Consider the following 24,366-nt stretch of genomic DNA (forward strand, 5'->3'; position numbering starts at 1 on the left):
TAAATATGACACACCGATTGGTCAAGCCTCACGTGACACGTGACAATACGGTGAAATACTGTATAAATACATGGCGTCACTTTGACAGTGTCTTTGCCACTGTCAAAGTGAGGTAAGACAGGAACCATCACGAAATGGCTGCATGGCTGATACATAATTGGCAGATAGGACAGATAGGACACTTATATAGACAGGAGGGATATGACACTTACACAGACGGATAGGACACTTACAGTACACAGACAGGACGGATAGGACACTTATACAGACAGGACAGATAGGACACTTATACAGACAGGACGGATAGGACACTTATACAGACAGGACGGATAGAACACTTACACAGACAGGACGGATAGGACACTTACAGTATACAGACAGGACGGATAGGACACTTATACAGACAGGAGGGATAGGACACTTACACAGACAGGAGGGATAGGACACTTACATAGACAGGACGGATAGGACACTTATACAGACAAGACGGATAGGACACTTATACAGACGCATAGGACACTTATACAGACAGGACGGATCGGACACTTATACAGACAGGATGGATAGGACAGTTAGAACATAAGAATTAGAACATTCCCAACATTCCCAACACAAGTCTGGTAAGAGTGAGGTAAGACAGGAACAATCACGAAATGGTTGAGAAATGGCGGATACTGTAACAATTGGATAGGACACTTACACAGACAGGACGGATAGGACACTTACACAGACAGGATGGATAGGACACTTACATAGACAGGACGGATAGGACACTTACATAGACAGGACAGATAGGACACTTATACAGACAGGAGGGATAGGACACTTATACAGACAGGAGGGATAGGACACTTATACAGACAGGAGGGATAGGACACTTATACAGACAGGAGGGATAGGACACTTATACAGACAGGACGGATAGGACACGTATACAGACAGGAGGGATAGGACACGTATACAGACAGGAGGGATAGGACACTTATACAGACAGGACGGATAGGACACGTATACAGACAGGAGGGATAGGACACTTATACAGACAGGAGGGATAGGACACGTATACAGACAGGAGGGATAGGACACTTATACAGACAGGAGGGATAGGACACTTATACAGACAGGACGGATAGGACACGTATACAGACAGGAGGGATAGGACACGTATACAGACAGGAGGGATAGGACACTTATACAGACAGGAGGGATAGGACACTTATACAGACAGGAGGGATAGGACACTTATACAGACAGGAGGGATAGGACACGTATACAGACAGGAGGGATAGGACACTTATACAGACAGGACGGATAGGACACTTATACAGACAGGAGGGATAGGACACGTATACAGACAGGAGGGATAGGACACTTATACAGACAGGACGGATAGGACACTTATACAGACAGGAGGGATAGGACACGTATACAGACAGGAGGGATAGGACACTTATACAGACAGGAGGGATAGGACACGTATACAGACAGGAGGGATAGGACACTTATACAGACAGGAGGGATAGGACACGTATACAGACAGGAGGGATAGGACACTTATACAGACAGGACGGATAGGACACTTATACAGACAGGAGGGATAGGACACGTATACAGACAGGAGGGATAGGACACTTATACAGACAGGAGGGATAGGACACTTATACAGACAGGAGGGATAGGACACTTATACAGACAGGACGGATAGGACACTTATACAGATAGAAAATTCCCAACATTCCCAACAGCGGAGAGTTGTGCTCCGAGGAGCACTTTTTCTAGTTATTCTTATTCTTATTAGGAATAAAGACGAAACAAGAGCATGTGATTTTTTTTTTTTTTTTTTGCGTGTGAGAGCGGCTGACCCGCTCACCCGCAGCCTGCATAATTGCCTCCGAAATTCTGTCTTGACCCACCCACGGCGCGGGTTACGGGTCAACCCGCGCATCACTACTACCTGTGGTTTATACGGTCGACACTCGCTGACATTTTGCACCTTAATCCTGTGTACAACTCACTGTTTTGTGTCTTTTCATTGTGTTTTTTTAGCACCTTATCTGCTACTACGCTCATGCATTTATATCTTATCTCAGGTATCATGTGTAAATATAGCTGACAGTAGTTTGTCCATGGCTTTATCTCCTCTAGACTGGACTCAACACACTCTACATTGGGATTCCTGGTAAGAGTATTCATACACTGCAATACATCCAGAACATCTCTGCTAGGATCCTAATGAGGGTGGTGGGTAAGCACCATCATATAACACCTATCCTATACATGGGCGACTGGCGGCCCCGGGGGCCACATGCAGCCCCCACCTTCACTTAATGTGGCCCACAGGTTAATATCAGAATAGTGATATATTATTGATTTCAGCTGTTATGATTCTAAACATGCAAACATGAAAACATTGATTACTCCAGTCTATATTAGTAGCTTAATGGGGGAAAAATGAAAAAAATCTGTCATCTTTATGTCCAATGTATTTGTATTTAAGTTCATAAAGTTAACATAATTATAACTAAATGCATTTGAAATCAATAACACTGTCTGTCAGTTATGTAACATAAGAGATTTAAATAAAAACTCCGTGACTGAAATATAGCAGCTGCACTACCTGTGTCCAGCCGCTAGAGTGCGCCAGAGTTCACTACTACAGTGTGGCTGAAATATAGAACTGCGTTCGCTTCCAGCGTTCGCGCTTCTTACTTGTGTAACATAAGAGATTTAAATAGGTTTAATTAGGATTAAATATGACTTAGGCCAAAAAAAAAGATACAAACAAAATACAAAATGGCCTAAATCAGTAAATAATTTGGCTTATGTCACAAACCCATGTGTATCTGTAGGCCAAAAAAAGGCCTATTTTGGCCTAAGTCTACTAAAAGGGAAGTGAACAGCATGATCCTTTTCTATTAGGTGATTTTACCAGAGGTGGACAGTGTCATGAGGAGCTGACTTAGGCAAAAATATAGTTTTCCTCAAAAAATGACTTAGGCCATTAGTTTAGCAAGGTGACGATTTGTTTGTTTTCTTTGATCAATCTATTTTCTGTCTGTCTGTCTGTCTGTCTGTCTGTCTGTCTCCGCATTTACATTTTAATACAGCTGTAGGTGGTACTAGGTTTGTTACAGGTAGACCTACGTGTCCTGTACTGATTCTTGAAGATTCTTGCAGATCTCTGCCATCTGCTGGTTGCTTTTGGAATCATCCTGTTGGGTTGAGGGGCTTTGAGGGAAAAAAAACTAAAACAAACCTATAACCACTGACCTCAGTGGCATGCACAGACATTTTGAGGGGCAGGTGCTCAAGTAAATTATACTTTTTTTTGTTTACTTGGTCTGCTCTTTTTTCCCTCTACACCTATACACCTCTTTGCCAAAAATAGCAGATCTACAAGCTCACAACGCCTGTTGTGGGCTTGTAGATCTGCTATTTTTGGCTAAAGTTCTCCTCAGAAAAGGGATGCTAGGTTTCGAGTGGTTATGGTAAAAATAAAAATCATATCATATAAAGATTTGGCGGACCCCCTGTAGTAACTCTGAGGACCCCCTAGGGGTCCCGGACCCCCTGTAGTAACTCTGAAGACCCCTGCTTGTAAACTGGAAAAAAAAAAACGTTTTTCTTTATTTTTTTCAAAAGGGCACTTCTGGTCAAGAGGGCAAAGGGCAGGTGCTCTAGCACCACCTAGAGTCTATCTGTGCACGTCCCTGACTGACCTTATGACCCTATGACCTTATAACCTTATGAGGAACAAAAGTAATGTTCTGGTGACAAGCTGGAAGACTCATGAGGCAGGTATTCTTTTATGTTATTATTATTACATGTATTATTGTTCCAGAGCTAATCAGAATCAACGTGTTACATCACACAGATTGATAGGTGTAAAAAAAAAAGGGGGAGGGGCACAATTTGTTTTGCAAGCTTCATCATTTTAATTATTTCCAGGAAGAGTGGTCAATGCAGATAAACTGATATGTTTTATGATGTTTATTTTCTTAGTGAACTAACTGTTAGTTAGTGAACTAACAGTTAGTTAGTTCACTAACTGTTAGTTAGTGAACTAACTAACAGTTTATTTTCTTAGTGAACTAACAGTTAGTTAGTTCACTAACTGTTAGTTAGTTCACTAACTAACAGTTTATTTTCTTAGTGAACTAACAGTTAGTTAGTTCACTAACTGTTAGTTAGTTCACTAACTAACAGTTTATTTTCTTAGTGAACTAACAGTTAGTTAGTTCACTAACTGTTAGTTAGTGAACTAACTAACAGTTTATTTTCTTAGTGAACTAACAGTTAGTTAGTTCACTAACTGTTAGTTAGTGAACTAACTAACAGTTTATTTTCTTAGTGAACTAACAGTTAGTTAGTTCACTAACTGTTAGTTAGTGAACTAACAGTTAGTTAGTTCACTAACTGTTAGTTAGTGAACTAACTAACAGTTTATTTTCTTAGTGAACTAACAGAAATGAGTGGCACAAAGTGCCGCGCTATGAACTTGTAGATCTGCTAATTTTTTTAAATCGTGAACATTTTTATTCTATATTTGAATGTATATATATTTTTAAAGCGAACATTTGCAACTCAAATCTTTGCTTCTGGGGGTCCCTGGAACAATATATTTTCAGATGGGGGTCCCTGGAACAATATATTTTCAGATGGGGGTCCCTGGAACAACACACTTTGAGAAGGGGGTCCCTGGAACAAAACAATTTGAGATGGGGGTCCCTGGAACAAAACAATTTGAGATGGGGGTCCCTGGAAGAAAACATTTACAGATGGGGTCCCTGGAACAAAAAAAATGTAGATGGGGGTCCCCGGAACAAAACACTTTGAGATGGGGGTCCCTGGAACAAAACATTTTGAGATGGGGGTCCCTGGAACAAAACATTTTGAGATAGGGGTCCCTGGAACAAAACATTTTGAGATGGGGTCCCTGGAACAAAATACAAATCTAAAAATGTTTTCTAAATCCTAACAGTATGTTGCTATATCAGTGGTGCTCCAACCTTTTCATGTCAATCTCAAAGTATTTTGTTACAGGGACCCCCCAGAAGCAAATATTGTAGTTAAAAATGTTTGCTTAAAAAATATACAGTATATATATAAATTCAAAGATTTGCACAGATTTTCACGATAAAAAAAAAAGATCTATAAGCTCATAGTGTCGCACTATGAGCTTGTATATCTGCAATTTTTGAATAGCCACCTGAACATATGATTGCTCCTCACACAGTTTGTTGTACAATTACAAAGGCAGAAACGGTGTTTAGTAAAAAAAGTACAAAAAGCTTTATTGTAATTCAACAGGATAATATATCATCAATAATAAAAGTAGCAAAACATTCAATATACTGAAACCAATGTAACAACAAGGCACTTAATAGTAACAACAAGGCACTTAATAATAAAACCTATCTACCAGGGCCTGCAGGACCTATAAAGATTTGGCGGACCCCCTGTAGTAACTCTGAGGACCCCCTAGGGGTCCCGGACCCCCTGTAGTAACTCTGAAGACCCCTGCTTGTAAACTGGAAAAAAAAAAAACGTTTTTCTTTATTTTTTTCAAAAGGGCACTTCTGGTCAAGAGGGCAAAGGGCAGGTGCTCTAGCACCACCTAGAGTCTATCTGTGCACGTCCCTGACTGACCTTATGACCCTATGACCTTATAACCTTATGAGGAACAAAAGTAATGTTCTGGTGACAAGCTGGAAGACTCATGAGGCAGGTATTCTTTTATGTTATTATTATTACATGTATTATTGTTCCAGAGCTAATCAGAATCAACGTGTTACATCACACAGATTGATAGGTGTAAAAAAAAAAGGGGGAGGGGCACAATTTGTTTTGCAAGCTTCATCATTTTAATTATTTCCAGGAAGAGTGGTCAATGCAGATAAACTGATATGTTTTATGATGTTTATTTTCTTAGTGAACTAACTGTTAGTTAGTGAACTAACAGTTAGTTAGTTCACTAACTGTTAGTTAGTGAACTAACTAACAGTTTATTTTCTTAGTGAACTAACAGTTAGTTAGTTCACTAACTGTTAGTTAGTTCACTAACTAACAGTTTATTTTCTTAGTGAACTAACAGTTAGTTAGTTCACTAACTGTTAGTTAGTTCACTAACTAACAGTTTATTTTCTTAGTGAACTAACAGTTAGTTAGTTCACTAACTGTTAGTTAGTGAACTAACTAACAGTTTATTTTCTTAGTGAACTAACAGTTAGTTAGTTCACTAACTGTTAGTTAGTGAACTAACTAACAGTTTATTTTCTTAGTGAACTAACAGTTAGTTAGTTCACTAACTGTTAGTTAGTGAACTAACAGTTAGTTAGTTCACTAACTGTTAGTTAGTGAACTAACTAACAGTTTATTTTCTTAGTGAACTAACAGAAATGAGTGGCACAAAGTGCCGCGCTATGAACTTGTAGATCTGCTAATTTTTTTAAATCGTGAACATTTTTATTCTATATTTGAATGTATATATATTTTTAAAGCGAACATTTGCAACTCAAATCTTTGCTTCTGGGGGTCCCTGGAACAATATATTTTCAGATGGGGGTCCCTGGAACAATATATTTTCAGATGGGGGTCCCTGGAACAACACACTTTGAGAAGGGGGTCCCTGGAACAAAACAATTTGAGATGGGGGTCCCTGGAACAAAACAATTTGAGATGGGGGTCCCTGGAAGAAAACATTTACAGATGGGGTCCCTGGAACAAAAAAAATGTAGATGGGGGTCCCCGGAACAAAACACTTTGAGATGGGGGTCCCTGGAACAAAACATTTTGAGATGGGGGTCCCTGGAACAAAACATTTTGAGATAGGGGTCCCTGGAACAAAACATTTTGAGATGGGGTCCCTGGAACAAAATACAAATCTAAAAATGTTTTCTAAATCCTAACAGTATGTTGCTATATCAGTGGTGCTCCAACCTTTTCATGTCAATCTCAAAGTATTTTGTTACAGGGACCCCCCAGAAGCAAATATTGTAGTTAAAAATGTTTGCTTAAAAAATATACAGTATATATATAAATTCAAAGATTTGCACAGATTTTCACGATAAAAAAAAAAGATCTATAAGCTCATAGTGTCGCACTATGAGCTTGTATATCTGCAATTTTTGAATAGCCACCTGAACATATGATTGCTCCTCACACAGTTTGTTGTACAATTACAAAGGCAGAAACGGTGTTTAGTAAAAAAAGTACAAAAAGCTTTATTGTAATTCAACAGGATAATATATCATCAATAATAAAAGTAGCAAAACATTCAATATACTGAAACCAATGTAACAACAAGGCACTTAATAGTAACAACAAGGCACTTAATAATAAAACCTATCTACCAGGGCCTGCAGGACCGAGAATAGGTTTAGGAAGTGCCGGGAAAATAGATTAAAATAACTTGTATACTATTATAACAGAATGCAGTCTGTAGGCCTAGTCTCACAAAATAAACAAAACCAAGTAAACAAATACGGGTTGTCTACACACACATTTTGGAAGGCAGTTATAGACAATTGGAAAGGTATATGAGAAATCTGACTGATATATCATGATAACATGACTTCAGAGATAATATGTTCCCGATATGTGTGAGTTTTGGACAAAAGTTGTACGAGTAGCAAAACGTGTGTTGTGAAGAAAACGCCGGAGCCTATAGGCTACGGGGAGTTGCATCATGATCCAAGGAATCCAGGGGTTCAAAAAGATTTTGATTGTGCGACCTACGTTTCAACAGTTATAGACCAAAACGTGAAGAGGCTGTTGTAGCGCCACCACAAGGCAGTTTTGAAAGCTTTGGGGCAGAGGTTTCTCCTTGCTCTACTGGGGGTGGGCGTGCTGAGTTTCTAATGGTGCCTGAGATTAGCTGCTCACATAATGACTGATGGACGGAGGGACAGGGGCGAAAACATAGTCATCAGCATTCGGCCGTCCGACCTGGCGGAGACAATGGCTCATAGTTAAAAATAAATCATACATTGGTAACCTTGAATAGGAATATATATTAGAAAATGCATTTAAGAAACAGTGATTTCTGCTGATTTATGAATTTATGGTATGGAAAAGCTTTTCGGTACACATTTGTAAATGGAGTTATGAAGTCCTAAAGAATCGTATGAACACTGATCTGAGACAAATGTTGCATATATGTCCTCAAAGTCCTTCAGGTCGGAGGGGGTCCAATGACGTAGCTAAGTGCTAGTGCTGGTTGCTGAGGTGACAGTCAGGTAGGAGAGCCCATACCAGATAGGCCAGCAGAGATATCACTGCTGCAGCATAGCCACTGTGCCTGCATAGCAGCATAAAACATCTCATCCACCATGACTCTCTTCTCCTTCCTTCCTTTAACATCTCTAACTCTTCTCTCTGTGTTGTCATCTCTCTGACTCTCTCTTCCTCTAACGTCCTGGGTCTCTCTAACTCTTCTCTTTGTGTTGTCATCTCTCTGATCTTTTCGTCTAACATCCAGACTCTCTCTAACTCTTCTTTCAGTGTTGTCATCTCTCTGATCCTCTCTTTCTCTAACATCCTGGCTCTCTCTAACTCTTCTCTCTGTGTTGTCATCTCTCTGTTCTTCTCCTCCAGTTGTCTGTTAAACTCTCTCAACATCTCTGTTTTTGAGAACATGATGCTACTTTGTAGAACCATCATCAGGTTTCCCTCTCCTTTTCTGGCCTGTCTTTCGTACATCTTCTCCATTTCCTGTCTGTGTTTCTCCTCCCTGTCTCTCCTCTCGGTCTCTCTCTTTGCTTTAAACCTCTCCAGCTTTCTCTCCATCTTCTCTCTTCTTTTAACTTGCCCCTTCCGCCATTGTTCTAGCTTTCTTTTCCTCTCTTCATCTCTCTCCTCCCTCAATTTTTTATCCAGTTCAGTCGTTCGATGGTCAATCTTCTTGATCCCTCCTTCACACTTTTGGATGGACTGCTCTATCTCCCTCAAAGAGTCCTTAAGCTCCTTCTCAAACCTCTCCCTCATCTCCTGCTCTTCCATGTGTCTGTGTCCTCTCTCACTGTCCCTGTGAATCTCCATGACCTCTCTGACCTGGGCCTCTGTCTCCAGGTAGATCTTAGTGCTGTAGAAGCTCTCTGTGTTTCCTGCCACCATGCTCTCTATCTGCTCCAGCAGATGTGAAACCTGACCATCATGGCTGCTGTCCTTAATGTTGAGGAGGTGACATCTCTTCCCACATTTTTCTACAAGCTGCTGATGTTCCTGCCTGCCTGCTTGGAGAAACTCCTCAACACTCTGGACTTTCATGCTGTCCTCGTGGATGAAGATGACAATGCTGTGTCCCCAGCAGCTGTCCCCAAACATCTCTGGCATCTTCTCCATCATCACTCTCACCTCTTCTTGAGAAAGCTCTGCTGGTAAAACCAGGAGGAAGGCATGGGGACCCGGGGCAGACAGACGGACACATAACCCCACATCTTGCCTCATCTCTTCCAGAGAACGTCCACAGAAGACTGTAGTGTCGACCAGCACCAGCTGTCTCCCACAGACCTCCCCCTCTCTCCTCCTACTCCTCCTAGTCAGATCAGAGGAGCTGGTCTCAGCTCCAAACTCCTTCTTGCCCAGGATGATGTTTCCTGCTGCACTCCTCTCAGCTACAGTCCTCCCCAGTAGCACCAGCCTCAGCTCTGAAACACAATACAATGGAAAAAGTTATAAAACTGGAACACAGATGTACACAATACAGAGCTGGGTCACTTCAGTTAAACCAAGTGATACGTATTACATTAAGGTTTAGTTTATTTAAGAAAGAGTCGCAATATCTAATTCAACTAAAGTTTCATCATATGAGCCTTAATGCATCTGTAGACAAACCCCACTGCCTCTTAAAGGGCAAGACCACTTTGGTAGAGGTTTGGGTTGTGTAGTTACCTTGCCATGATGTAACTCCAAAGGTGGACAAGAAATCTAAAATAATTGCTCCATTGATTAGAAATTGATCATTCAAAATATGCTCCTCATTGACTTACATTGTACGGTAAAACTGCTCTAAAAGTCACTCTTTTAGCACAAAAACGAACGCAAACAAAGTTGATTCAGACAATATAGAACATCACCAAACCCAGTACTGTTTTTTTTTAAATAAAAATGTCAAATTCCTGTTGATTTTGCCATTTTTAATAAGTGGAAAACCCGGACTGGATCGGCGGATCCGGATCCAGATCTTCAAATAGTAAAATCAACAGGAAGTTGACATTTTTATTTAAAAAAAAAAACAGTACTGGGTTTGGTGATGTTCTATATTGTCTGAATCAGCTATGTTTGGGTTTATTTATGTGCTAAAAGAGTGACTTTGAGATCTGTTTTACCGTACAATGTAAGTCAATGAGGAGCATATTTTGAATTATCAATTTCTAATCAATGGAGCAATTATTTTAGATTTCTTGCCCACCTTTGGAGTTACATCATGGCAAGGTAACTACACAACCCAAACCTCTACCAAAGTGGTCTTACCCTTTAACTCTATTTATCAAGGTTTTATCTTTCTCATTGACTATGCTTAAACCTATAGCTGAAATAATATGATTCAGACATGACAAACAAACAGTAGGTTCCCAATTTTGCAATGACAGCATAGATACAGTAGATGTGTGAGTGTGAGCTTTGGACAAAAGTCGTGGCAAAATGTGTCTTCTGAAGAAAACACAAAATGGCTTGTCAGGCACAAAAGGCTGGGGCCTACAGTATAAGGGGAGTTGTGTCACTGTACGACCTGCAGGCTCAAGAGTTATAGACCAAAACACGAAAAACCCACGAAAAAGACCACTATGAGGCCAACTTGAAAAGAAAGAAAGCCACCACTTCTCTGGAGGCAGACAGAATCAAAATGAAGTTTGGGAAATTCTGAAACCCATTAACCACTTAGACAATATACTATACTTAAAACAGACATGAGTTGCACCAAATGCAAACCAACCAAATGCAAAGTTTCACGCCGATCTGTCCAACAGTGTAGGACATTAGAATAACTGTTCGTTAATTGTAGAGAGAGAGAGAGAGAGAGAGAGAGAGAGAGAGAGAGAGAGAGAGAGAGAGAGAGTCACCTGAGGTTAACTTCAGCTGTTCACTGAGGTAAGGGTCCAACTGATGAAGGATGTCAATCATTAGTGAACACGGCTTGTTTCCCTTTGTCTTCACCGTGTCGATGAGTAGCCGTGCTTTGTCTGCCCTGAGGTTTTGTTCTCTGACTGACTCCATTTCTCCATCATTGATCACATTCTTCTGCAGAAGTGTGTCCAGCAGAGAATTCAAGGTGGCCTCTGTGACTCTTTGAATGAACTCCGTTCTCACACACTTCAACTTCTCTGCTGGTTTGTCTTGCTGGATCTTTACCTCTGTCAGAGGATTAATGTAACTATTAGTGGTATAATAATAATAATAATAATAATAATGATAACGATAATAATAATAATAATAATAATAATAATAATAACGATAACGATAACGATAACGATAACGATAACAATAACAAGGGTAACGATAATAATAATAATAATAATACTAATAATAATAATAATAATTGTAGGAGCCAAATGAGGATTGTATTTGTGCACTGGATTGGATTATTGATGGAGGCACCTCATTGGCACCTTGTTGGGGGGTGTGCCTTTGTGGGTGGCCTCCGGTGACTATAAATGTGGCTCTCACCTGCTCACCTAGATTAGTTGGTTTGCCCATGGAGGTAAGGTGAGCTGGGAGAGCTATATTTCTGTTGACCGCTTTTGTTTTATTGGTTATTGCTCACTGTTTAAATTATTCGATTTCTTGGCACATATTTATTACATTATTTATTAATTGTAAATTGTAATAATTGGTGCACTGCACTTGAAATTAAAACATTTTAAACTTGAGCATTCGTTTGGAATTGAATCTTTTAATGCGCGTCATACAGTTTTAATTTCTCCCAGGCTTAATCTGCCGGCTGATCATTTATTGGGAATGTTATCAGCCGCAACAATAATAATAACAACTATAATATATCTAGTGGCCTTCATCATAGCTGTGATGGCCTCTAGGCATGTTTTTTGATGTGGCCAGAATGAATTGTTGAAATTGAAACTAGTCCGCTGGGTCCTGAACATTTGTGTATGTGCTACATTGGATATTCAGTGTTGGTCACTGTATTTTTTGCATATTTTAAAAGTCATAACATCAACATAATTAGAGGTAGTAACATCAGGATGGCAACATGTTTAAACAGTAACATGGACTTGTGACACCCACAAGTGTAGGTGCACAATTGTGATGTTATTTGTTTTATTTTGTGTATTTGCATTGAGAGAGGCCAAATCCATGTTTTGTGTTCAAATGCTAGTTACTGTATAGTAGTTACTTAATCACGCCACCAGGGGAAGTATCGCCCTAGGGTGACGCCATGGTGTGATATTATGGACCACGGAGGCCTCCGTTCTTCAGACAGATTACAGCCTGCTTTGAAGAATGCAACCTAACATCTCCTGTCTATATATTCCCTGTACAAAACAGATCAGTAGGCCTAACATGTGCAAAAGCATAACAACTTATTTCAAATGACTCGTAAGCCTTTCTTGTTTTGTTTGGTCAAAGATCCAGAAATATTGTGTTTTGGTTAAGTTTGAGACTTGAGAAATGTGCGGTGAATGATCTGACTGATTCTAAAATGGTGGCCTTGTTTATTTTATGTGTAAACAAGATATGACAAGTCATAATATAGCCGCCAGCGGCAGGCCTTTTTTGCCCCAATACAGTCTATCACAGTAGAACCGAAATAGCAGAAAATGACTACATTACCCATGAGGCATTCTGAACGTACAACGCGTCCCCCTCTACCATTAAGTTACAGTGTCCAAGTTACAATACACAAAATACACCAAAATAATACTTTTCAATGGACTACTTGGGTAGCACTGATAACATTAACCACAGTAAGGTTCATAAAGTTTGTAGATGAGATGTTTACATTGTTAGTTCAGTCACGGTGACGACGTTAGCATTAACGTTAGCCGCATGCTAACGCTAAACGTCCGTTAGCTTAGCAACACGCTAACGGCTCATATTAAGTTGGTTTGGCTAATAATCATTAATCCCAACTAATGCCAACACAGTAATGGATGTAAACGTTCACAGACATGCTTTGGACATTATTATCAGGTTGCATTATGAACCAGCAGTTACACAATACAAGTAGCAGGCCATGCTAGCAGCTAACAACATACCAAGGCGGGTGCTGTAAACGACGGCCGTCCATTGGCTAGGACGGCCGTCCATTGGCTTTAAAGTAGTGTCTCCCCATTGGCTGTGAAGTAGTGAAGGACAGCCAGGACAGCCAATAGCAAAAAAAGTGTTGAATACATGTCGGAAATCTGTCGGTCAGAGTCAGAGTGAATACAGAGCCGCGCTTTCAGCTGGCGGCTAAAAACGGCATAATAGTGCCTTAACACCTAAGTTTAGCATAGGATTTGGTGTTATTTTGTATACATGTTTATTGTAGCTTTTGTGATATTTTGTGGACAAGTATTTTGATTAAGTGATATTGTTTATGTATGTTTATGTGCGTTCTGTATGCAAAAACTAGAACAATACAAGGTTTACAAGCAGTATTTCAGTACTAAAAGTAAACTAAAGAGACTGGTTAAAGCAGTATTATGAGAATGAGAGTTCCAGAGCACATATTGTATTGTGTAAACAGTATTATTGGTGAACATAAAACAGACCAATGTGTAGCAATTGAATTCTAACGGTAACAGTTTAGTAAATTGTGGATTGATGAATATATGTCATTATTGAGAATATGAGATTTATGATTGAAACTAAGAGAAAAATAGAAAATAAATGAATATAAGATTCTGTGAATAAAGAGACAGATTACAGCCTGCTTTGAAGAACAAATCTAACGTCTCCTGTCTATATATTCCCTGTACAAAACAGGACACATCTTCTGCTAACAGGTAACTCTAAATCCTGAGGCCTGTAACAGACTCACTGGCCCTCATTTATCAACGCGGTGCAGACCAAATAATGGGCGTACGGCGAGATCACCGCACCTTTCGGCATTTATCAATATATCCTGACGTTAGTTTCAGCCTACGGTATGCTGAGATCTCACGTCTGGTCGATAGCAGTTGTTGACGTTGGCTGCGCTCGTTTATTCCATTCTAGACCTGCGGAGCAACATTGTCTGACTGTCTGACAGGCATCTGGACACATAATCCACTCATAAATGTATATGTGACAGGGTCAAAGCAGGGGGGTGAAACCAAATTGTAACATTTTTTATTGATGATGAAAAACCTGTATTACGCACTTAAAAACATCATTCTCTTAACTATATTTCTGCACTGCATGTTTTATGGTTGACAATGTATTTCCCCCCGGTCCCCGAGCCACTTGACATTGGACTCCCCTATAGGCTGTGTGACATTGGCCTTGTGACAGCGGACGGCCAATGTCCCCAGGTCACGCTGGTGGCAGAGCGAATGAGGGCGGAGTAGGGTGTGGCCCACCTTATTCAAAAGTGAGCGCGAGCCACTTGGACAGCAGAGAGACAGGCATACAGGGCAGTGTGGAAGTGACAGCCAGAAGGGACGGTTGTGCACAGGAGGAGCAGACATACCACGGAGCAGAGGTGGGGAATACAGTGATCGCGGCACGTACCAAGCCACCAGCAGCGGACGGTGAGCAGACGGCGCAGTAGCAGCAGAGACGGGGAGGACAGACAGACGAACCAAGGAACGGAGGAGAGGTCCAGTGGCGATAACGTTGCGCGCTTCACACCCTCAAAGCCAGACGTACAGTCTGGCGGGCGAGTAAGTGTCCTTCTATGCAACGTTACCTTTATAAACCCACGGTCCTAAACCTCATATGTGAAATATACCTGAACAGATGAACTGGTTCTAGTTTCTATGATTGCAGGCAATACGCACGAAGACAAGAAGAGACAGTGATTCCTGGCCTAAACCCCCGCTCCAGTTAAACCCCATATAAGGACATTCCCACCTTTTGCATTGAACCGTGATGAGTATATGACATATAGCAATTGAATTGGCACTTGGCACTTTACTGCTTCAGTAATAGTTGGCACTTTAACGCTAAATTCATTATTTATTTGCTATAGTTTGCACAAGCCCTGTCTGTTTTTAGTGTTTGGTGATTGTCTGTATTCCTGTATTTTAGTTAGTTAGTGGGCGCATTAGGAGGTTGAGGTTTTAGAATTAGTGTTATATTTTGTTTATGCTTTTCAATATTTTATGGCTTATAGACGCCACTGTATTAGCTTAATAAAATAGATTACCTTTTTATACAAACCTGTTTCCGTCCAGCTTTCTCCAAGGGATATGTGTTGAAGTGTTGTTCTCATTTAAAAGTATTGTACTTACCTGGGTAAACTCGAACCTGTGAATAGCCTAAGAAAGAGTGTTACAGAGGACCCTACCTCTTAAATAAAAAGGTGGCGTAGTCTTGCAGTACCTAACAAACAGTATTATTCTCACAGTAATTACGCACCCCGCACTTTACCGTGCAACTGATATTTTATTGTTGTGAGTTTAATGTGTATTGTTATTTATTTATTATTGAGACAAAGTAAAGAGTGTCAGCATTCTAAAAAGAAGTGGCAAGTTACATGTGACAACCTGGCCACCGTCACATATATCTACACTAATAAATAATCCCTATGAAAATATAACATTTAATAAAGTAATAAAGTAATTTAAACAAACTGCTTTAACAGTCGTTCAGATAAGATTGCAGATCTGGCTGCATTGAAAATAGAAGATCTACAAGCTCACAAGCCAGCGTCGCATCGTGAGGCGTTGTGAGCTTGTAGATCTGCTATTTTCAAAATATACGAGCACTTCTGTGAGGGCACTTTCGGGAGTTTAGACCGGTGCAGCGGCGCTGCTGTTATATTTTCATGGCCACCGGGAGATCAGACATTTAACCCATGGTCCAACACACACCAGCCTTCATCCATTAATGTTCTCTCCAGGCTATCTCTCACTGGGAAATGGGAATAGCAACATGATGGCTTTATTTTGGTGTAACTCGAACACGCACTGCTCGGTATGGGTTAAATAAATGATTATACAAACGTATTCCATTCGATGTGATTGGTATCATAATATGTCATTCATGTAGGCTACAAGCCTACGTGACAAAGATTGTACCGTAACGGATTACATGAAAGACACAGTTGTGTGTGTGTGTGTGTGTGTGTGTGTGTGTGTGTGTGTGTGTGTGTGGGTGTGGGTGTGTGTGTGAGAGAGAGAGAGAGAGGCGTGTGCGTGTGTGGCGAGGCGAGCGGGGGAAACTCTTTCTTATTGGCTTTTCATGCTTTGTTTGGGTCGTATTCTGGTTCTTCATGTCGTGAAGTCGGGGCTTTTGTGAATATTTAAGGGCGTTTTATTTAAATGACGCTCGTTTTCAGACGTGAGATTTATCAAAGCTCCGACCTGATGTACGCTAGGATCGGCTGTATAGGATCCTTTGATAAATGTGACTTCAACGTTGGTGTACGGCCGAATATGTCGAAAAATATATGCAGGTTTATACGCTCCATTCATAAATGAGGGCCAATGTGTGGAGATGAGTCCATAGTTGTGTCTGTCTCCCTCAGTGGAAGAGTGGAGTTTGTGTTCTGGTCATCCTCTGAAACAGCGATTTTACTGTACTTTGAAAAATCATGGAATCTTCTCTGTGACCTCCTTCTCCCACCTTCACCATCTCCATGGTGGTGGGAAGGAACTTTACCCCTGCACCACCCAGACACCTTAAAGGAAAATCTATGCTCCATCTTCTCCTGATTAGTAGCTTGTCACCTGATGTAGAGGTATATGTTCATTCTCTAAAATACAATGACCCTTTATCAACATGATAATTAATGTCTAAAACGCAGATGAAGAAACTCTCTTTCAACCAACTGACCAGTCTTTTGAGTTGATGCATTACACAGGGTCTGTAATTCAGTCTTCAGATCACATATCTGCTGAGCTGCAATGACAGGTTGAAAATACAGTTTATTAAACATTTGTATAAACCATCATCATCTAAACAATGATTCAATTATGCAGTTCTCACCAAGCTTGTTGTTTTCTTCAAGGCTGATCTGCAGATCTCTCTCTTTGTCTCTCATTTGTGGTTTTCTCTCTTTGTCAACAACAGGTACAAGTTATAAGTAAGTTATACGTTCTGACAAACCAGAGCCGTAATAAACATCTAGTGAAACTTTAAGTACAAGTTTAATATGTGTGAATAATTCTATTTTTTTATCCAACATTTGTTTGTTGTTGAGTTGATTCAATCAATAAATTAATCATCCTAACTTATGTATTACATATTCACAGTAGGCAGAGGTGGGTAGAGTAGCCAAAAACTGTACACAAATAAAAGTATTGTTACTTTAAAATATTGACTCAGGTATTAGTAAATATAAATACTCAATATTTAATTGAGTAAGAAAGTATCTACTGAAAATACCACTGAAGTATTGAGTTACTTCATACATCTGATGTGTTTAAATAATCAGAATGCAATTGAAAAGTGATGGGCTTAAAAAAAATAAAAAGTGGAAAGTAGAATCTCACCATCATGACTTTTATCACAGATGACATCATCCCACTCCTTCTTCATCTTCTTCAGCTCTTCATCTTTCTGCTCCACTTGTCTGCCTTTTTCTGCCACTAGTTTATTACTTTCCTTCAATAGTTGGTCTTTCTCTTCTAGTGTCTGGTCTCTCTCTGTCAATAGTTGGTCTTTCTCTTCTAGTGTCTGGTCTCTCTCTGTCAATAGTTGGTCTTTCTCTTCTAGTGTCTGGTCTCTCTCTGTCAATAGTTGGTCTTTCTCTTCTAGTGTCTGGTCTCTCTCTGTCAATAGTTGGTCTTTCTCTTCTAGTGTCTGGTCTCTCTCTGTCAATAGTTGGTCTTTCTCTTCTAGTGTCTGGTCTCTCTCTGTCAATAGTTGGTCTTTCTCTTCTGCAATGATGAAATGTTATAACACGTGAAAATATGAATTATCAAAATGTATCGTGACATGACAGAAGCCTGGTCTGTTTTGTTACTGTAATTTCAAATTAAGCTCAAGATACATTAAGAAATGGTTTGATGCCTTAACTGAGGCTTGAACAACCTAGAAATAGCCGGAAAGCTGTTCTGTGATATATATGGAGAGAGTGAGTGAGAGAGAGAGAGAGAGAGAGAGAGAGAGAGAGAGAGAGAGAGAGAGAGAGAGAGAGAGAGAGAGAGAGAGAGAGAGAGAGAATCTCTATTCATATGACAACTGGAATTGGAGATAGGACCATACACCTTTCTCCTTTTATGTATATAATTTCACAAATGTGTCATTTGCAGATTTGCTTCATTAGAAAGAACAGCAGAAAAGCAAATATTGTTAGGAGGAATGTGTTTTTTAAGTCGGTGTACGTAATACTAATCCTGTGTGAATAGAGCTTTAGACCAAGAAGGGAAAAGGGGACGGGGGCATCTGTTTTTTTTTCTGTATTTGTTTTCTTCTGATGTTTTTGTAATGTATTTTTTTGTAATGTAATGTAATGTTTTAGTTTTTCATATTGTTATGTGATGTCTATTTGCTCTGTTTTTGTTTGATTATTTAGATACATTTAACACAAGAGCCATATTGTTATGTTATATAATTGAAAGCCTACTGTCCTTTATAGTCTCAGCTCATACAATATAATCAGACTATCTTTGCTCCTAAATTAACTCCAAGTGCTGCTTATTCGAATTCTCCCATATATTTCAAGTGTCAGCTCAGAGTTTTTTCATTATGTTTTTTTTAAAAAGTTGTATTTAACGCTGCGTGTTTCAACGCACCAAATAAATAAATGAATAATAGTATAGCTGTCCAAGGTGGACGTGCATAATAACCTATAGCCTAATGAATTTAGTTCGGCAAAACAACTTGTGTGTGCGTGCGTCAGATTAACGGACTGGCATCGACCTGGCATTGACCTGGCATCGGCCAGGTTGGGCAGGTCGACGCAGCGTCACGCCGCACTCCGGCGGCAATCTAAGGAAAAGACTAGGAAAAGAAACGACTCAACGACGTAGGAAACGACTACCACAGCGTAAACAACGCTGCCATGACGTGGCACAACGTCCGTCAAAGTCGTTAGTGGATCTGGCCCCTCTTATGCAAAGCCATGATTATAGTTAAAAGTGATTACACTAATTACATCATGACATTTTAATATGACTAGCATAATTGCATTTAAGTGTGTTTGTAGTTAATACTCACTTATTGACCAGCTGTATTACATGAATACAGTGTTTCTATCAAATTGATAAAATATAATTAGCTTATTTAAATTCATAATCGTATTTTTTTTATTTAATCGCATTTTCTATTTTCAAATTGTTCTGTACTACAATGTCTAGAATTGCACACACGTGCGCGCGAGTGCACACACACACACACACACACACACACACACACACACACACACACACACACACACACACACACACACACACACACACACACACACACACACACACACACACACACAGCTATAGCTTGTAAGTACAGGGGGAAAAGGGGTAAATGTTGTAGGTATATTACTACTCTTACAGTCTTATAAACACAATACTGAATCTGGAGTCAGTCTACTAATGTTCACATTGATATCATTATCTGATACATAGATTGATGACTTCTCAAATATAGATTTGAAAATAATAATGATGAATAAATGAGTTAAATACTTACGTTGTCCGATCACCAAGATGTATAGCCCAGTCAGAATGATGATAAACACAGCAATAATACTCCCTCCATACACATGATTGTGACTCTGATCCTCTGAAATAACAAGAACAAAACATGACTTTAGAAGGATTCCAGACTCTAGACCTATTCAAACATGTATTAGGCCTTATCTACATTAACAGGGAACCACACACACTACATGTCACCTATTTAGATACACACTTCAATAAGGAACCACATAGACTACCTGTATTTAGATACACACTTCAATAAGGAACCACATAGACTACCTGTATTTAGATACACACTTCAATAAGGAACCACATAGACTACCTGTATTTAGATACACACTTCAATAAGGAACCACATAGACTACCTGTATTTAGATACACACTTCAATAAGGAACTACTCAGACTCTACTTATTGAAAGATCTACTAAATCTACATTTACAGGAAACCACTAAAAGCAAGAGTAAACAAAGTGGATCTTGAGGTTGCTATGGTCATTGCCTGTCTTATATGTAATCAGAGCTTATTGTTCCAGGCCGTTGGCCCATAAAAGCAGAAAGCTGCTTCAACATGTTTTCACTTTTTTACAATTCATGTTTGGCAGCTGGAGGAAGCCAGCACTAGATGACCTAAGGAGACGGGTTGGAACATATTTGGGCAATCAGGAAGTAGGAAGGTGTTAAACAATTAAGTCCCTCAAAAACAAAAGAGTTATTGTTTTACTTCTTCTCACTCCTTTTCGGATATGTTGAGATTACTTTCTCTATTTTGTTTCCGCTCTTGTTTCTTTTTTGGTATATTTTAATCTGATATTCATTTTAATGTTTTTTTTGTGATTTTGAATGTGCAAAGAAAGAAATCTGTTTTATTAACATATTCGAAATAAACACGACTAAACTAAAATTGTACGTGTCTAGAAGAAGACCCTAACCATTGCTCTTCTTTATATTACATCCGATATTTTATCATTATGCTATATTTTTCATTGTATATTCTTAGTATTATTCTTTTTGTTCTTCTTTATATATTATTACGTTAAATTAGCACAAATTTGCTGAATTTTGCGCATTTATAGTAGGATTTATAGTAGGATTGTTAAACAAGAATGGGAAATAGCACATTCTGCATAACGAGTAAATGGTAAATGGTGCATTTATATAGCGCTTCTATCCGAAGTGCTTTACAATGATTGTGCCATTAACCCATTCACACACACATTCATACACCGATGGCGGAGGAAACCATGCAAGGCACCAACCTGCTCATCGGGAGCAATTAGGGGTTCAGCGTCTTGCTCAAGGACACTTCGACACTAACTCTGGGGGAGCGCCCCAGCCCGGGATCGAACTGGGAACCTTGAGGTTTTCCAGTTCACTCTACCCGGCCACTCTAACCCTGAGCCACTGCCGCCCCTATACTGCCGGCCTATACAGTGATGAAACAAGTAGTTTCATCACTGTATAGGTCCCTGGGCCGTATTGAATTAATAACAGTAATGTGTTATAATGAATTGATATATTAATATTGATTTATTATCACTAGCACAAAAATGGGTACCCCCCACCCCCTAAATTAATAATAATAATAATAATAATAATAATAATAATAATAATAATAATACTACATCATAATAATAATACATCATAATCATAATAAATAAAGTCATGCCAGAGGGTTAATGAAAAGAATATTGTCATGTTCTTTTATTGCTGTTTTTCCACCCAGTGGTGTAACGTAAGTAATCATCTCCTGTTCACCATCTCGTTGCTTCAGTTGAACTGTGAGCTTCTCTAGTTGGTTGTCTTTCTCTCCTAGTTTCTTGTCTCTCTCTGTCAGTCTCTGGTTGATCATCTCCAGTTCACCATCTTGTTGCTTCAGTTGAACTGTGAGCTTCTCTAGTTGGTTGTCTTTCTCTCCTAGTTTCTTGTCTCTCTCTGTCAGTCTCTGGTTGATCATCTCCAGTTCACCATCTTGTTGCTTCAGTTGAACTGTGAGCTTCTCTAGTTGGTTGTCTTTCTCTCCTAGTTTCTTGTCTCTCTCTGTCAGTCTCTGGTTGATCATCTCCAGTTCACCATCTCGTTGCTTCAGTTGAACTGTGAGTTTCTCTACTTGGTTTTCTTTCTCTCCTAGTAGACAGACAGACAGACAGACAGACAGACAGACAGACAGACAGACAGACAGACAGAGACAATCTCTGTTATGACAACTGGAATTGGAGATAGGACCATATACCTCTCTCCTTTTATGTAAATAATTTCACAAATGCCTGTTGTGTCATTTGCAGATTTAGCTTAATTAGAAAGAACAGCAGAAAAGTAAGAAAAGCAAGAAAGCAGGAATGTGTTCTTTAAGTTGGTGTACGTAGTACTAATCCTGTGTGAATAGAGCTTTAGACCAAGAAGGGAAAAAGGGGACGGGGGGACGGGGGCATCTGGGTGTCAGAGAGAAAATGGACTAGGCCTCATTCACACGCAAAGTTCGCTTAAAAGGTGCGGATCAGGGACCAAATGTTTAGATTGTTGCATTTAGCATTTTGTCTGGTTAGCGTTCACACAGGACTCGTAGTAGCAGTAGGCTAACGTGAGGCTACGTCCAGCTGGTGGCTCGGGAGTCGGGACAGAGAAAATGTCAGGAGTTTGGAAGTATTCTAAAGTTGAAAGTGAAGGCAGTCTAACAGCCAGATGCAATGTTTGCAAGGCAGACGTTCCGCGTGGTGGAAAGAACAGAGCTGCGTTCAACACGATGAATCTAATACGCCATCTGAGAAACAAACACTAACAACAACACGACGAGTACATGGCGGACACTCAGGTAACGGCAGTGAAACAGCCGACACTTTCAGAGACTTTTAAAAGGAAAGAGGAAATGCCCCAGGACAGTGAAAAGGCCAAAAAGATAACGGCCAAGATAGCTGAATTCATCGCGCTTGATGACCAGCCGTGGCGAACGTGAGGTTTTGCGGTCTCATGGAGCACTTGGAGCGATCGAGGGGATGCTTAACAGTTGGGGAATAGATAAGTCACGGGTCCATGTAATTAAAAGACTTGATATTGTTATAATGTTTTAGCGACAGCAGCTGAAGTACTTGTCATGTCTGTCTGTCTGTCAGTCCCTCCTGGTACACACAACACCACTGACCACTTTCTTAAAGGGATAGTTCACACAAAAATGTATATTCTTTTGTTTTTGTCTAATTCCTAAGACAATAATTTGATGACCAGCGGACCGGTAGGCAGTGGTTCCGGTAGGAGACACAAAGGAGACTCTTTGTGTCTCCTACCGGAACCGCTGCCGGTCATCAAATTATTGTCTTAGGGAGACAAAAACTAAAACATATCCATGAAGTCTCCATGGGGTGACTAATACATAGGAAAAAAGGTCATTTTGGGGGTGAACTATCCCTTTAACACGCTGAGGAAGGCTTCACACCAAAACGCTATAAATTAAAAACTACCAGAAGGTAGTCTAACTGGCAGTCTTGACTTAAGGGGCCAGATGGTCTGGTTGAGGGAGCGTTTTCTTCCTTTATCATATTATTACGTTAAATTAGCAGCCACAGTTTTGTGGAATTTTGCGCATTTATAGTAGGATCTATAGTAGGATTTATAGTAGGATTTATAGTAGGATTTATAGTAGGATTGTTAAACAAGAATAGGAAATAGAACATTCTGCATAATGAGTAGTTTTATCACTGTATAGGCCCCTGGGCCTTTCAATATTTAATTAATAACTGTAATGTTTTATAATTAATTGATATATTATCACTACCACAAAAATTGGTAATTACCCCCCCCCCCCCAACAATTATACAAATACAATACAATAAAACACAATTCATAATAATGTAATCATAATAATCATAATATATACACATAAATAAAGTCATGCCAGGGTTAATGAAAAACATATTGTCATGTTCTTTTATTGTTGTTTTTCTATCCATGTTTTGAACAGTAAATCTTACCAACATGGAGATAGATGTCACTGCTTCTGGTAGGGCCTCTGTTCAGGCCTATAACAAGACACTTGTACATCCCGTGATCTGAGAGCTCCACCCTGGACAGCTTCAGTGAGATGTTACCATGAGAGAACTGATCTTTAAACAGGAACGTCCTCTGTTTGTATGACGGGTTCTGACCCCAAGGATTGTCATCGTGGATATAATAGTGATGGTACACGTCTGATATCTCCAGGTCAGGTCTGGTCCACTTCACTATCTCCTCCTCCATGTTGAGAGGAGGTTCAATGTGACAAGGAAGGATGACATCATCTCCCACCATGGCCTTCACAGGCTGAGATGAACCAATCACCTGATGTCCTTGAAACAAAACAAAAAGGATTTAGTGTAGAGATATTAACGTTTATTTATTATTTACATATATGTGTATGCTGTTCCTTATCAACATACTGTATTAACATGTTATTAAGATAGAACGTCATTTAGATCAGCCAATTAGTAATTACGTTACATTTCTGCTGTAAAAATATAATTTATTAATCACATTTTCTGTACTGTTAGAATGTGATTATTAATCTGCTTCCCAGGGATAGAAAATACATGAAAGAAAACAATCCTGTGATGATCATAAGTATCATTTTATAACTTTAAAATAGTCCAGGGATGTCATTGTTTTAAT

General features: G+C 39.6%; 1 protein-coding gene across 1 annotated transcript; it reads right to left on the reverse strand.

Moving 5' to 3' along the window:
- Positions 1-8,208: 8,208 nt before the first annotated feature.
- Positions 8,209-11,336, reverse strand: LOC311035150 (uncharacterized protein; the record flags this gene model as incomplete). Its single annotated transcript, XM_084043229.1, has 2 exons — positions 11,064-11,336; positions 8,209-9,647 (listed from the first exon to the last, which is right to left on the reverse strand). Exons 1-2 carry the CDS (start codon positions 11,215-11,217, stop codon positions 8,209-8,211), a joined length of 1,593 nt encoding a protein of 530 aa, XP_083899355.1. The 5' UTR covers positions 11,218-11,336.
- Positions 11,337-24,366: the final 13,030 nt, after the last annotated feature.

Source organism: Gymnoscopelus microlampas (assembly GCF_963454915.1).
Source record: "Gymnoscopelus microlampas genome assembly, chromosome: 19".
In the NCBI taxonomy this organism is placed as follows: domain Eukaryota; kingdom Metazoa; phylum Chordata; class Actinopteri; order Myctophiformes; family Myctophidae; genus Gymnoscopelus; species Gymnoscopelus microlampas.